The sequence below is a fragment of the Chiloscyllium plagiosum genome, chromosome 24, assembly GCF_004010195.1.
Source record: "Chiloscyllium plagiosum isolate BGI_BamShark_2017 chromosome 24, ASM401019v2, whole genome shotgun sequence".
NCBI classification, from domain to species: Eukaryota; Metazoa; Chordata; class Chondrichthyes; order Orectolobiformes; family Hemiscylliidae; genus Chiloscyllium; species Chiloscyllium plagiosum.
The window spans coordinates 17,287,838-17,303,116 of record NC_057733.1 but is presented as its reverse complement, the minus strand read 5'-3'; the positions used below and the strand labels follow the sequence as shown (position 1 = coordinate 17,303,116).

Here is a 15,279-nt window from a genome sequence, read left to right as displayed (position 1 = left end):
TTCTCTGTTCTCAGTACAATAATACAACTTCTAAAATTTCCTCAATCGTTCAAAACTAGTCCTGTTTTGGTAAATATCCCAAAAGATATTTTTAATGAAGTAATACATCCAAAATTGGACACTACTTAAAATGCAATATAGCCAGAAATGTTTAAAATTTCGCAATAATTTCATTGTTTTATAAACAGGAACAAAGCATACAAAAGAAAGATAAAGCAAACGATCTGTGCGATTTCTTAATACTTGATTAATTTATTGGGCCCCATTTTCACCTAAGTAGGTGAATCATGAAGATCATGAGGTCATTTAAAGTGTTGCTATCTGCTTATAAAATATAAGCAACCCTTTTTTTATAATCCAATTGGACATTCCGTCATTACTGTGCTTTCTTAGCTTTTAGCATTTCTAAAATTTTCTTCAACCGCCGAGGTAGCCTTGGTTCAGTGGTAACAGACTTGCTCAAGTCAGCTGAGAGATCAAACAACTCCAAAAGATGTGGATGCATAATCTAAGCTGGAATTTCAGCACAGCGCTCTGTCAGCATGCCATTTTTCAAATAAGGCATTAAACCAAGAGCGTGTCTGTCTATGCAAGTAGATGTAAAAGATTCAATGATGTTATCCAAAAAAAAAACAGATGCTTTCCCATTGCCCTCAATAACATTTTCCCTGAAGCAACACCACCAAAGACAAAAGCTCTTGTAATGTATCACCTTTTTGTGGGACTTGTCTGTGCTTTGATTGACTTAAGCAGCATTGGGTTGCCTACAATGTGTAGGCACATCCACAATGTTGTGAGGGAGTTTCAGGATTTTGACCCCATCAGTGAAAGAGTGATACAGTTCCAAATCAGGGCATCTGATGTGAAGGGGAATTTGCAGGTGTGGTAATCCCATGTATCTGCTGATCTTGTCTTTCTAGATAGTAGCGGTCACCACTTTAGAAGCTATTTTTGAAGGAATCTGGCTGAGTTGCTACAGCTTGTAGGTGGGGAATTGGTTAGCTCTATTGGCTGGATAGCTGGTTTGCGATGCAGTGTTGCCTAACATCATGGGTTCAATTCCCATACTGGCTGAGGTTACCATGAAGGTCCAACCTTCTCAACCCTACCCTTGCCTGAGGTGTGGTGATCCTCAGGTTAAACTTCCCACCAATCATCTCTCTCTAATGAGATCAGTCCTTGGTTCTCCGGATTAATGGTGACTTTACCTTTACCATGTACACAAATTCATTAGAGATGGAGGGACTGACTGTTGGAGGTGATGGATGGTGTACCAATTGGTCATCCTGAGATTGTGGAAGGTGCTGCATGAATATGTCTTTTTTTAAAATATATAAAAGTCATAAATTTCAATTTGTAAATTGTATTTTACTACTCTACTTACAGAACTCTAGATGTCAATGAGGAATCAACATCTAATCTAACATTTTCTAATGCCACCATTCTGGATTATGGCCAAGGTAATCCGCCATTACCCTCAAACACAAGCTTCAGCAGCATGATCCCTTTAAACCTTTCCAAGAAGGACAAAGAAAAAACAGAGCAAGACAAGCTCGTTGGAACTAAAACTAATAATCTTCTTCAAGACTCAAACGAATGTTCTTCAGTTGACAATGATTATCCACAAGATAAAGAGTTTCAGATTTCTATAAATGTACAGGAAGTACCTTTAAATCTCTCCGTTAAAGCTAAACATAATCATGGCTGGCAAACAGCTGAAGATTCTATTCCACCACAAGTGGACAGAACTTCTAAAGAATTGAGAATACATGCAAAATGCTTAAATAGCAATAAATCTCTTCATTCTGACTTGAAGATTAAGCCACTGGAAGACCTTGATATTGCCAAACATTGCAAAAAAACAGGTCAATGGAACAAAAACATTGTCAGCAACCTGCAACCTCAAAAAGTTTTGAAAGGTACGCAAAGTTGTAACGATGAGCAGAAGCAGTCGGCTGCTGTGGCTCTTTGCCAGCTAGCTGGATCTAACAATGGTAAATATAATGAGGAATGGTCCCTTTTGCCAACTGGGCAATTTGCTAATTTGGAGGACCCCAGCTATAAAAATGAACACACTGAATTTGACAAATTAGACAATGAACATAAACCAATAAGTCTAAAAAGGTCAAATGAAGAATCAGTTAAAACACAACGAGACACAACACTTGTAAAGAATAATGTTTGTGGTAGAATATTCAATTTGAGAAAGAGAACTAGAGTTGCATAAGATGGTACAATTCCAATTGAAACCAGTAATAATTAGACTAAGCAAATTATTAAACCATGTGAGGTTGACGACCATTGTTTCCAACAAGATTTCAAAGCCTAGATTAGTCACCAAGAAGCATAACACACCCTAGGATGAGGGTGTGTTTAAACTCCTCATTGATTTTTGTCTACTTATAAATGTTATTATACTCACTATACTGGGTGTTGGTTAAAAGTGGCAGATTATAGTGCAACACCAACAGTTTCTGTTTGAAGTATTGCAGGATCCATTGCATTTTCAGCTGGCATTATTGTGTGCAATACAGTTTGCTGATGTCAAGAAGACTAAGCTTCTTTGGGACAGCAGCTCAAATTAAATGCAGCAACATAATCCTGCAATGAAAAACTAATATTTTTATTCCAAGCTGCAAAACAAAGTGCAGTTGGTGATCTAAATCCAACTCTAACAATGATTGGTTTTACATTGCTTCACACAACTACCTCAGGTGAAATGGGCAATTAAGTACCTAAATTTTCTAATAAAAATTAATTAACTCTACAGCACAGTTTATGGTCAATGAGCCGCAAGCACTTAAAAGGACATTCAGATTACTTATTTGAACCAGAAAGCAGACTTTAATAAAAGCAGTGAAATTAAGTTAATCAAAGTAACAAGTTATAGCATGGTTGAAGTTCACAGTAGTCCAGTTAATAAAGGATGCCAAACAACAAGTGCTTCAATCTTAAGCCCAGAGGGCTAAGTATTTTTAACATTACAGAGTGATCATTATTAAAGCTAACATTTTCTTCTCTGTATACAGAATCGTACTGGGATAGTTTGTTTTGCTACAAAACATAAGGGTCCAGTAACCCAGTGGTTTGTTACTGGACCAGTAATCTAAAAACCACGATTAATCAGCCACAGACATGAATTAAAATTCCAACACAGCAGCTAGGGAATTTAAATTCAATTAATTAGGTAAAATCTGAAATCAATACTAGTTTCAGTAATGGTGAATACAACACCATTGGAATTAAGTGGAAATTTCTGACTCCATGGACTGCCTTTGAAATAGTAGCACCAATACTAATAGAAAAGAAAACGTACCTTCCTGTATCTGCAAATTTTGTTATACAAATTAAAGAACTTCAAGTCTGGCATTCATGTTCTTAGTAGACAATTAAAATAATCCTTTCAAATCCAAACTGACTTGTTAAGGCTTGTTTAAATATACTTAGCTGACCCAGATGAAAGGAAAAAGTGAGGACTGCAGATCTGGAGATCAGAGTCAAGAGTGTGGTGCTAGAAAAGCACAGCAGATCTGAAGAACGCTGCCTGAGCTGCTGTGCTTTTCCAGCACCACACTCTCAACTCTGACCCAGATGAAAGGACAGGTACTAAAATGCATATGTACAGTATTACTTTGTATTTTATAAACTACTTCACAAACTATGATGGTGATTAAAATACTATACTTTTAATTCTATTTTTATCAGTTTCACTTGAAGCACGAGGGAAAGCATGTCATGAGGGTTTTTACAATACAGAAAAAATATGGACATTAATTTATATTTTCGGGAAACTGTTGGTGATGGAAATGTGATGTGCTACTAATTCTATGATAACATAAATGGTTTATGTTTTTTGTAACCAGATTAAAGATAATTTGTCAAGAAAACTAATAGCCGATTTTTCAACTCTCATAACCTTTTATTGTACATAAGAAGAACATCTCTAAACCTTGAGTCTGTACTTACTAATACCAAAAATGAATAACTTTCCTAAAACAAAATGTATTAACTGTACCGAGACAAAATTCTCAACGACTTATATTATTTAAACAGAATAGATAAATCATTCAAAAAGTCATTGTAGTAGAATGACAAAGTAAGAAAACAGAGATGAAAATTTGACTTAGAACTAAAACATTGCTTTAAAGTTCCTTATTATTGAATTTCAAATTAAGTTTCCATTTCTTAATCCGTGAATTTTGCATTTGGGTTGAATTCTACAGACAGACAGTTCTTGGTGCTCAGTAACCTGCCTTCATTACAGTAGACAGATGGTGACATAATTAGACAAAACCTCAAGGAAGATTCTGGTTTGTATTGAGACTGAAAATATAAAACCACGATTATGTTGAGTTTGTTCAGCATATTATGAAAATATATAAGAACAACAGAAGGTACTTGTGATGCAACGGTAGAGCCTGTACCTCTGGATCGGGAGACACAGGTTCAAGTCCCACCAATTCTGGAGGAGGGCAGAAATGTCTTTGAACACAGGGATGAAAAATATCTATAGAAGTGATAGAAAAGATGCAGTCCACCTACAGTTCTGACCATACTTATTTCAAGACTAGAAGAGGCATAGTGAAGCATCAGTATTAATGAGATATTAGGGGTAAAAACAATGACTGCAGATGCTGGAAACCAGATTCTGGATTAGTGGTGCTGGAAGAGCACAGCAGTTCAGGCAGCATCTAACGAGCAGCGAAATCGACGTTCGGGCAAAAGCCCTTCATCAGGAATTAATGAGATATTGTCAGGCTGAACAGACTATTTCAATGTAGCTAAGTGTGAGGTGATTCATTTTGGACTGAAATCATTTTGAGAATGTGGAAAACAACAACATAGGTCCAAAAAAGATTGAAGGACACTTGTACACATCACTCACCTACTATGGGATTTTTTTGAATGTTAGCCTTCACATCTACAAAGCTAAAACTAAAGGGAAGGAAGTTTTGTGAAAACTATTGTTATAACCTCAGACCAGACCACAATTTCACATTATGATCCTGGATGAGATCATCAAATGACCTTACAATCTGATTAGGGACTAGTTTTCAGGATTCCAGGGACCAATACGTTTTAGACAAAAGATAACTTCTAGATGACTTAACAAAATAACAAATAATACTTTAATATACAATACTAGAACAGTATTAAAATTTACAATATATGAACAATTTGTTTCTAATATTCAGAATTAACATGTGATAACTACGAATAGACCATGATCATACATCCCACAGTGCGCATCAAATAGTAAATGTCATCAAGACCAATTCCATAGTTGTCTTAGTAAAGATCAACCCACCCCCATCCTCGCTGTTGATACTACAATGGCAATTAAATTTCATTAAACTTTGCAAGGGATTAAATTCTTTATTATTGATAGTGTGGCCTTGAAACATGCTCTTAATTGTCATTGTATCATATATGGCCTCGATGGCTGCTTCTGACCTGGTCAAATACACTCTTTTCCTAGATCTGTGCTCACCCAGATTCAAACCTGGATTCCAAAACTCAAATATATGATTCCAGCTTTTCACAAAGCCAGATCTGCCCCTGGATATTTCCTGAGCATTATTCTAACTCAGTTGAATGCAAAGTACTGCTTACAAGCTTTCATTTACTACTCTCTCAGTTGCTCTGAAGTATTAATGTCCAGTGTCTTTTTACAAGCCCTTCATGCATCCCCCCAACACAGAGCCAGTGAACTTTCCACCTTCTAAGCTCCCCAAGTCTTCTTCAGAATCCTGGTTCCAACTTTTAGCTACTTACTAATTCCTAGAACTTCTTCCTGAGTTTGTTGTATGAGCACAGTCATCCAACTGCTCACTTCAGTTAACTTGCTAGCAGTACTGCTAAGTGCTGCACTCCTAAAATGGTGTCAATCTGTCTCTTTGTCCAATTATCTGTAACCCAGAAGTAGCTAATTAACCTTGCAAATAACTTTGCACAAGGAACTCTGGAATGGAGTGCCTTATCAGTGTTTCATTTTACAGAGAACAGTGTCTTCTCTGGAATTGGATATACCACATATATTCCCCAAATGGATATATAGAAAATAAATTGAATTTCACTATGCAAATTATGGTTAGGCTGCATTTGGGGTACCCAGCTCAGCTCTTTACCTGGTACATTAGAAAATATATTAGCCTGGGAAGAAGCACAGTGTAGAATCACCAGTGCTGCAAGAGTTAAACTATGAATAACAAATATGTAAAATTGACTTTAATTCCCCAGAATATAGCAAGTATAGGGAGATACGAATCATCTTTTGAATCACAACAAGCAGCGAAACAGAACATTCTTCCACTGGAATAGGACTCTAGGAGAAGGGGTTGTAACCTTATAATAATAGTCACACTATTCAGAATAGAAATTAGAAAATACTTAAGAGTGGCAGAAATAGAGAGCTCTTTCCCAAAAGGAGCAGATGCAAGTTCAGTTATTTATTTCAAATCGGAGATCAACAGATTTTTGACAAAGATGCTGGTCAATGGATACAGGTCAACGTGATCTCATTAATTAGGCTTGACAGACTGAAGATTACCTCCATTCCCAAAGTATTAAAAGCATACAGTGAAGGAAAAAAACTAGGATAATGAGAAAGACATTATAAAGAATTAATCAAAACAGCTGCAATCAAGTGCTTATACTCTGCATTATGATAGAAGCAGGAAGTTATGAACAGTATTAATCATCAGCTCATGTCTAAAAGGGCATAAATGTTTATATAAGTTGATCGTATATTTCAACACCAAAATCTTAAAATATATTTTCAAAATCAAATGCAGAAACACATTTGCAAGCTACGATTATAAATAATATTTCAAAAGGATTAGTTGATTGGACGAAATTGGCAGGTCCTTCAAACAGCACAATGACATTTCCATTCCCAAAACTTTGAGTTTGATTTCACTCAAAGAGAATTATGCCAATACAGTAAGTTCTGTGATAACATAATGGTTGTGTTTTTGTGCAACCCAGTGTTATTGAAAAATTGCGCTTTCAAAACAGCGCTTTAAAATGCTGGCGATGAAATCACGTTACAGCCAATGTACGTTTTAAAAATTTGCACTTTAGAAACAGCATCCCCAATTTGTCAATCACATTGCAGTGAATTCACATTGACGAAACATGCGTTATAGCAGAACTGCCTGTGAATAAAAACAAATCTTTTATCTAAGATTATTTATTATGTGACTTTCATTACGTGATTTTGAGGATCCAGTAAGAAAGTGTGTTTGTCTCTGACTGATTAAACGTTTATTTTTCTGCTTCAAAATTTTTTTAAAATCATAGCCTCATAAATTTATTATGGAGTTTTTCCAGTGATGCCTATGAGACAGTGTAATACCTGTTCACACAGCAGGACTGACTAAAGCAGACAAAGCAATGTAAAATCTACATGTTCAAGTTCTAAACACAGATCTAAATATAGAAATATAACCAACACAATTTCAAAGCCTTTTGCTTACTGAAATTCCTGATAAAATAAAAAAGTTCTATCCCCATTAAACACTTGACAACATTCCTGTTATAAAAGTGAGACCTATGGTTCCTATCAGTCTCATTAAGAGAATTCAACAGATCTGTGCATATGAGTTTCTCAATCTGAGTCATGTTAAAGAAAGAAGAAAGAACTAGAAGTCAAGAGCAAGCAGATCCCCATCTTGCTCATTAATAGGTTCAAAATGGCCAAGATGAACTTCGTCAGAAAATCAAATGTCCACTCTTCCTGCATGCACACTGCATGCTTTGGTAGAATATATAATAGCAATATTTGTAATTATGAGATTTGTAAGATTGCTACCTTTTGAGTCTGTGCTTGTAAATTAGAGTAAAATAAAGAGAGTCATGTAAGCTATTTTGAAGTCTGCAGAACAACTGGCTTGGAAGATGTGACTGCCACAGGTAAAAGAAAGGACAAGATTCTTTTGCTTGTAAGAAACTGGGAAACATTCACACCTAGAGACAATGGTCGCAGCATTTACGTTACATTGTGGTTAAACTACAAAAGTCTCTAAAAATGCCAGAAGGATGTTGAGAACGTCGGTTGATGCTGTAAACAGTCCATTCATTACCAAGATAAGCAAGTCAGGATCTAATTATTCCTACCTGAATGCAAGGTCTAGATGATTCTCATTGCCAGTGAGATGGGTTTTGAAAGGGGAAGGATTTCAAAGACATTCCTGAAAATCTACGGACATTAACAGCTGAGGGCACAACTAGAGGCTGGAAATGATTCAGAGAGCAGAAACCAGGGTGAAAACTTGTGCTCAAATTAAAAGTACCAAAATCGTGAGGATTTGAAATGAGGCTGGAAGCTTCCCCTCGCTTCCAAAAAAGGGACAATCTCGAGGAAAAAACACTCATCATGCAAGACAGTTCTTGGTTTAAATTTTACCCGGCTGGAAGGGGAAAAAGAACAAAAGGAAAAACTCAAAAGTTCAGAGTTGCTTTGGACTGGATTCAGGAAAATTGAATTATCACTAAAAGGACAGGTGAAGCATGGAAGGAAATCAAAGAGGAGAAGTGGAACATGGTCAATAGGTGCAAAAAATATATGGGTTATATACCAGAACCAATTTAACTGTTTTTTTGAAATATAAATGATCTATTTAAGATTTTTTTTTAAATACAAAGTGTCTTCTGACACTAACAGTCTGTTTTTTTTTCCAGACTGTATGCATATGTACATGCATGATATAAAGTCAATTCTTTAAAAAAATTCAAATAAAAATCTACTTGTTTAGCAGTTTTTCTATTCAGCGACATATTTTTTTCATTTATTTTGTTTTCCATATTTAAGTGTTGGTTAGTTTTCTAACATTTCTTTTTCCAATTTAGATAAGAAATTTTACTGCTACTGCACATACTCCAGGGTTTCAGCAAACACAGCCTTTTAAATAAGAACTAGTAAAAGGAACAGTTCTTCCGATACCTTTTTAAACCACCTGGTATTACATCTTTCTTACTGACACAATGTGAAATTGCTGTGTAAATGCTATCATTTAACGCTTCCTTCAATTTTTAGTAAAGGTAGACAAGGCATTTTCTTTAAAAAAAGGGAACGTTTATTACGTACCATCTGGGAGACGAGAAGGAAGTAACAATCCTCTTCTGCCCAGTTCCGCAAGGGCAAGACATCCACCATGCCAGGCTGTGTCTGTTTCCTGAAAACTGCAATATAGACGTGGGATATAAATACAATTTAGTTTCCAACTACCTAACTATTGCAGTTTGTTTAATTGGGAAGATATACCTGAATGTGACATATAGAAAATTAAAAAGCCAAACTCAGTTAAGCAGATCAACTAAAAGAAAACACACATTAAGGTCAATCAATATAAATGAAAAAATGTTTTCTGGAGTCATAATCAAAAAGGACAATTTCAATACTGACACTCAATAGTAAGCCCACATCAACAAAGCAGCAGGAAATGTGTCACCATCTTGATTTACAGTAAACAGCATGCATTTACAGCTCAGTAACAAAACTGGCATGCATTACAACAAAGCCTTATGTATGAGAAAATTAAAATCTTCTTGAAAAATATCAACAAAAATGATGGATATTGCTTTTTTAACATAACTTTGCATGGGATGGAATTTAATCATACAGTATAACAATTAGGGAAGGCAAATGATGGCTGATTTGATTGTGGTCTCAACTCCACTTTCCTGCGTGCCTTCTGCAACATACAACTTCCCTTTTTGACCACAGAGCAATCAAATTCTAGCTTAAGCAAGTTTATTCATGGGAACATTCCTCTGGGTATCAATCTGAACCAATCTCCTCAAGCCCTTATGTCTCAATAAGACCACCTATCATTCTTTAAATTTCCAAAGGTACAGGTCCAACCTGTTCAAACTTTCTTCATAAGCCTTTCAACTCTCAAATGAAATAAACAAACCTTTGTCAATTGCTTCTAAAGCAAATATCTTTTTTTTCCAAATAAGGAGACTAAAATTGTACATAATACTCCAGCTAAGGTCTAATCAACACCCTGTATGGATGCAATAATGCCCCAGACTTTGAAATTCCATTTCGTGAGGAATAAACACCAATATTCGATTTGCCATCCTGATCACTTGCTGTACCTACATGGAGAAAGTGAGGACTGCAGATGCTGGAGATCAGAGCTGAAAATGTATTGCTGGAAAAGCACAGGTCAGGCAGCATCCAAGGAACAGGAGAATCGACGTTTCGGGCATAAGCCCTTCTTCAGGAATGATTCATTCCTGAAGAAGGGCTTATGCCCGAAACGTCGATTCTCCTGTTCCTTGGATGCTGCCTGACCTGCTGCGCTTTTCCAGCAACACATTTTCAGCTGCTGTACCTACATGTCAACATTTTGTGTTTCATTTACCAGGGCATGTAAATTCTTTCTCAACATTTACACAGTAGACTGCTTTTCCATTCTTCTGGTCAGAACTCATGTTTTCGCAAATTATACATCATCTGCAAAATTTTCGCTCAATTGCTTAATTTGTCTAGATCCCTGTGCAAACTTTATACCTCCTCTTGACAGCTTTCTTTCCTTCCCTTCTTGTCATCAGCAAACCTAACCACTGTACGTCACTTTATCCAAATCACTGACACAGATTGCAAATAATTGAAGCCCCAGCACAGATAACTTTGCATTCCATTAGTTAGAGTTTTGCAACCCCAAATACTGATTTATCCTTACTCTACTGAGTGTTCACTAATTAATTGTTTACCCATGCTAAAATGTTGTCCCAAAAAATGTGCTCTCAATTTGAGTATAACTTTATCAAATACCTTTTGGAAATCCATGAACTATGAACATCTGCACATTCCCATTTATCTACCTTGCTCATTATTTCCTCAAAACATGCAAAGCAATTGACTAAATGGGAATTCCCTTTCACAATGTTGCACTGACTGTGTCTGGTCACATGATTCTTTTTTAAACAATGTCCTACTATTGGTTCCTTTTCGATGAATTCTAATAATTTCCTTATGACAGATGTTAGGCTAACCAGCCTAAAATTTTCTGTTCTATTTCCCTTTTTTCTTGATAAAAGTTATCAGCTATTTTCCAAGAATCTAAGGAACTTTGGAAGATCACAAACAATGTATTTTGCTATCTATATAGACACATTATTTAAGACCAGATCACCTGGACCTGGGGACTTTCAAATGTGAGGTCTAATTTTTTTCCCCAGCACTTTTCCCAATTGATTGGGATTGCTTTGAGCTGTTTCCTCCCCTGTGCATCTCTTGATTTTGGAAAGTCAATGTCAACACTTGAAAAAAGTTACAACAAGAATTATGTGGGGAGTCAAGTCAAAGACATATTAATTTCAAAGAAAAAGGTAAAACAGCATCAAGTAAGCAGTTTCTACCCACAAAACTTCACTGAATTAGAAGGGTGAGAATTGTTTACCCATCCAGAGGAGGCTGATAGTCCAGAAACGTTTGAAGTTTCAAGCCCAAAATATCATCCAATAATCTTATTGATGACAAAAGAAAATAAAAGTACAAAATCCAAAAACACACAGATGAATCAATCTTAAGTTCAACATCAATTTCAAGTTTTCATCTAAATAAGCATTTTGCTTCAATACACAAGAACAAATGGAACACAAAATGGTTGATGAACTACAAGTAAGCAAACTAAATCCTTTCCTGCACAAAATAAAAACAAAGCAATGCAAAAAACGTTCTTTGAAAAAATTAGTTCACTTGATTAAGGCCGTTCATTAACAGATGCCCAATCGGCAATTAGATATAAATCTTCCCTTTCACCCATGCCTATTTCCAAACCTGAAAGACAGCATTATTATCAACATTTTTGTTACCCCTTGTTTCTCAGTAGACTGCAAAGCACTAAAAAAATCTGCCCAACCCATTTTTCTTTTCATTTTAGGTATTCATTTCTAGTTAGGCAGGTTACATGTACAAATGTTATTGACGCCTCCAGATATTTAATCTTTTGTTTAATTTTGGGTGTGATGAAAGGTGGCTAAGGACCAAGATGACTGGTTCTGGGGAAACCGATTACTGCTTGTCACGCTAATAAATCCACAGCAAATTATAAGAAATAGCATGTGCTTCTTCAAGAATATCGAAGGTGTGAGGAAATATCTGTTTGAGAAAATAAATAAGAAATATACTCAAATGCATATTCAAAATATTAATACCAGTTGGAAAGTTTTACATTGTTATAACAATTGACATGACAGTGGCAGATGGAGTTTAATTCAGATAAATATGAAGTGTGTTGCATTTTGGTACAGGAAACTAAGGCAGAACTTAATACAGTTAATGGTAGGGCCCTGGAGAATGTTGCCGAACAGGGTAAGGGGCATAGTTCCTTAAAAGTGCAGTCGCAGGGAGACCAGTGGTGAAGGCAGTGTTTGGCACACTTTCTTTCATTGGTCAATGCACTGAGTATAGGAGTTGGGAAGTCATTCTGTGGTTGTAAAGGACATTGGTGACGCCACTTTTAGAATACTGTGTTCAATTCTGGTCTCTGTGCTACAGGAAAGAAAGGATTCAGAAAATATTTAGCAGATGTTGCCAAGATTGAAGGATTTCAGTTCTAGGGAGAGACCGAATACACTGGGATTTTCTTCCCTGCAGCGTCGGAGGCTGAAGGGTGATCTTATAGAGGTTTATAAAATCAAGAGAGATATGGACAGGTCTTTTCCTCATGATAAGGGGGTCCAAACCTAGGGGGTAACTCTTTCCACCAAGAGGGTGGTGTGTATGGGACAAGCTGCCAGAGGAGATGGTGGAGGCAGGTACAATGTCAATATTTAAATGGTAACTGGATGGGTACATAAATGGGAAGGGTTTAGAGGGACATGGGCCAAATGCTGGCACATGGGAATGGATCAGTTTAGGATATCTGGTCAACACGGATGAGTTGGACTGAAGGATCTGTTTCCGTGCTGCATAACTCTATGACCATTAACAAAATTCATAATTCATTCCCATGTCAGCTTGTCCCAGGTTGAGCTGCCAAGCAGTATTCCAAGGTGAAAAAAAAGCAATTCATGCAGGGAGGAGATGAATTTGGCCTCAACTTTTAAGTGACATTTCGTATACAAGCTGATGACCTCTAGTTCAGAATGTACAATCCAGGAAGGTAAAATGGTACTTTTGTGGGTTTGTTTCTGAGATTGAGCATAACTGACTGGCCAGTATTTATTGACCATCCCTCCTAGCCCATGAGAAAGGGTGGTGAGACTTCTTGATTCACTCTAGTCCACCTGCTGTGGGTTGACCCACACTGCTGTTGGGAGGGAATTCCAAGATTTTGACCCAGCAACAGTGGAGGATCAGTGATATATTTCCAAGTCAGGATTGAGAGTGGCATAGAGGGGAAATTGCAGGTGGTGGTGTTCCCATTTGTCTGCTGCCCTTGTCCTTCGAAAAGGAAGTGGTTGTGAGTTGGGAAGGCACTGTCTGAGGATCTTTGGCAAATTTCTACAGTGCATCGTGTAAATAGCACACACTGCTGCTACTGAGTGTTGGTGGTTGAAGAGTGGATATGGTGCCAATCAGTTGAGCTGCTTCGTCCGAGATGGTGTTAAGCTTCTTGAGTGTTATTGAAGCTGCACCAATCCAGCCAAGCGGGGAGTATCCCATCACACTCCCTGACATGTCTTGTAGATGATGGACAGGCTTTGGGGAGTCAGGTGGTGAGTTAACTGCTTAAAATTGTATGTTAAAAATTAAAGAAAATGTAAGACCAATCAACATCAATGTTTTGCCATCTCCATACAATTTTGTCAATCCTGCATAGAATATTATCATAGAATCCATGCAATATGGAAACAGGCTTTTCAGCTCAGCAAGTCCACACTGACCCTCCAAAGATTAACCCACATAAACCCATTCCCCTACCCTATTACTCCACACTTACCCTGACTAATGCACATAACCTGCACATCCTTGAACACTATAGGCAATTTAGCATGGCCAATTCACCTAACCGGCACATCTTGGGATTGCGTTGGAAACCGGAGCACCCGGAGGAAACCCACGCAGACACAGGGAGAACGTGCAAACTCCACATAGACAGGCACCCGAGGCTGGAATCAAACCCAGGTCCATGGCACTGTGAGGCAGCAGTGTTAACCACTGAGCCACTGTGTCACCCGAGAGAATACCAGTGTCTTAAGAATTTATACATTTTTTTTTCTCCCGAAAGCAAAAATACTTTCTCTAGTATTCAGGAGTTCAAATTAAGAATTAATGATCCATTCAAGAGGTTCGTTAGTCCACGTAAATTGTCCAGTATCACTCCAGTTCACTCCAATCCAGTACCCTTGTTAGTTTTCCCAGTAGAACATAGCATTAAATTTGTGAGGCATAACTGTTACTCTGTTTACTGCATCTTGGATGAGACAAAAGTAATGGAAAATGTAACTAAAATAATAAATCATTACCTGAAATATTCAAGTACAGATCCAACAACATCATCTGCAAGCTCTTTTGGAAGTCTTCCAGTCACTCTTCCGATCCTAAATAGGGTACAATAATATAAAATTCAATTTTAATTTTTATCATTCAGATGACTCCATTCAACTAAGCAAATTCTAATTAGAAAAACAGAGTACAATATCATTTTGAATGGCGAAATGAATCATTAAAAAATATTATCTGGCAACTGACGTTATAGACGTAAATGAACGAAAGTGAGCACGAGGTCAGCATTCAACTTGGTCAACAGATCTACCTAAAAAGTGCCATTCTACCAGAATTCAGTTACCATCCTCAAATATCAGTTGGCTTAGTAGCTGCATGCTTGTCTGAGTCAGAAGAAAGCTCCCTCGAGGACTCAACTCTGTGATCTCTGGGGCGGCACGGTGGTTAGCCTCACAGCGCCAGAGACCTGGATTCAGTTCCCGCCTCAGGCGACTGACTGTGTGGAGTTTGCACGTTCTCCCCATGTCTGCATGGGTTTCCTCCGGGTGCTCCGGTTTCCTCCCACAGTCCAAAGACAGCAGGAATTATGAACCTTTTTGCAAGGAGGATGGTGTATAAATATAGTGAAGTCTTGATACAGCACTGATGAGACTTCACCTGAAGTACTGTGCACATTTTTGGCCTCTTTACTGATGGAGGAATATACTTGCAGTGGAAGAGTTCAGGGACGATCACTAAGCTGATTCCTGGAACATACTATGAAGAAAGGTTAACCAGGCTGGGTCCAAATTCATCGGAGTTTAAAAGCATGAGAGGTGATCTTATATAAGGTAGAAGATTCTGAGATGCTTCACAGATAGACACAGGATATT

The 15,279-nt window shown here is 37.3% G+C and overlaps 1 protein-coding gene across 1 annotated transcript in view; it reads right to left on the bottom strand.

The window, feature by feature from the left end:
* The window catches only part of tbcd (tubulin folding cofactor D), a 277,831-nt gene that overhangs the window by 187,459 nt on the left and 75,093 nt on the right, over positions 1-15,279 (bottom strand). The window contains exons 12-13 of the mRNA XM_043714487.1: positions 14,428-14,502; positions 9,089-9,183 (exon numbers count right to left, since the gene is read on the bottom strand). Coding sequence (XP_043570422.1) covers positions 9,089-9,183; positions 14,428-14,502 — 170 coding nt within the window. The remainder of the gene's footprint in view (positions 1-9,088; positions 9,184-14,427; positions 14,503-15,279) is intronic.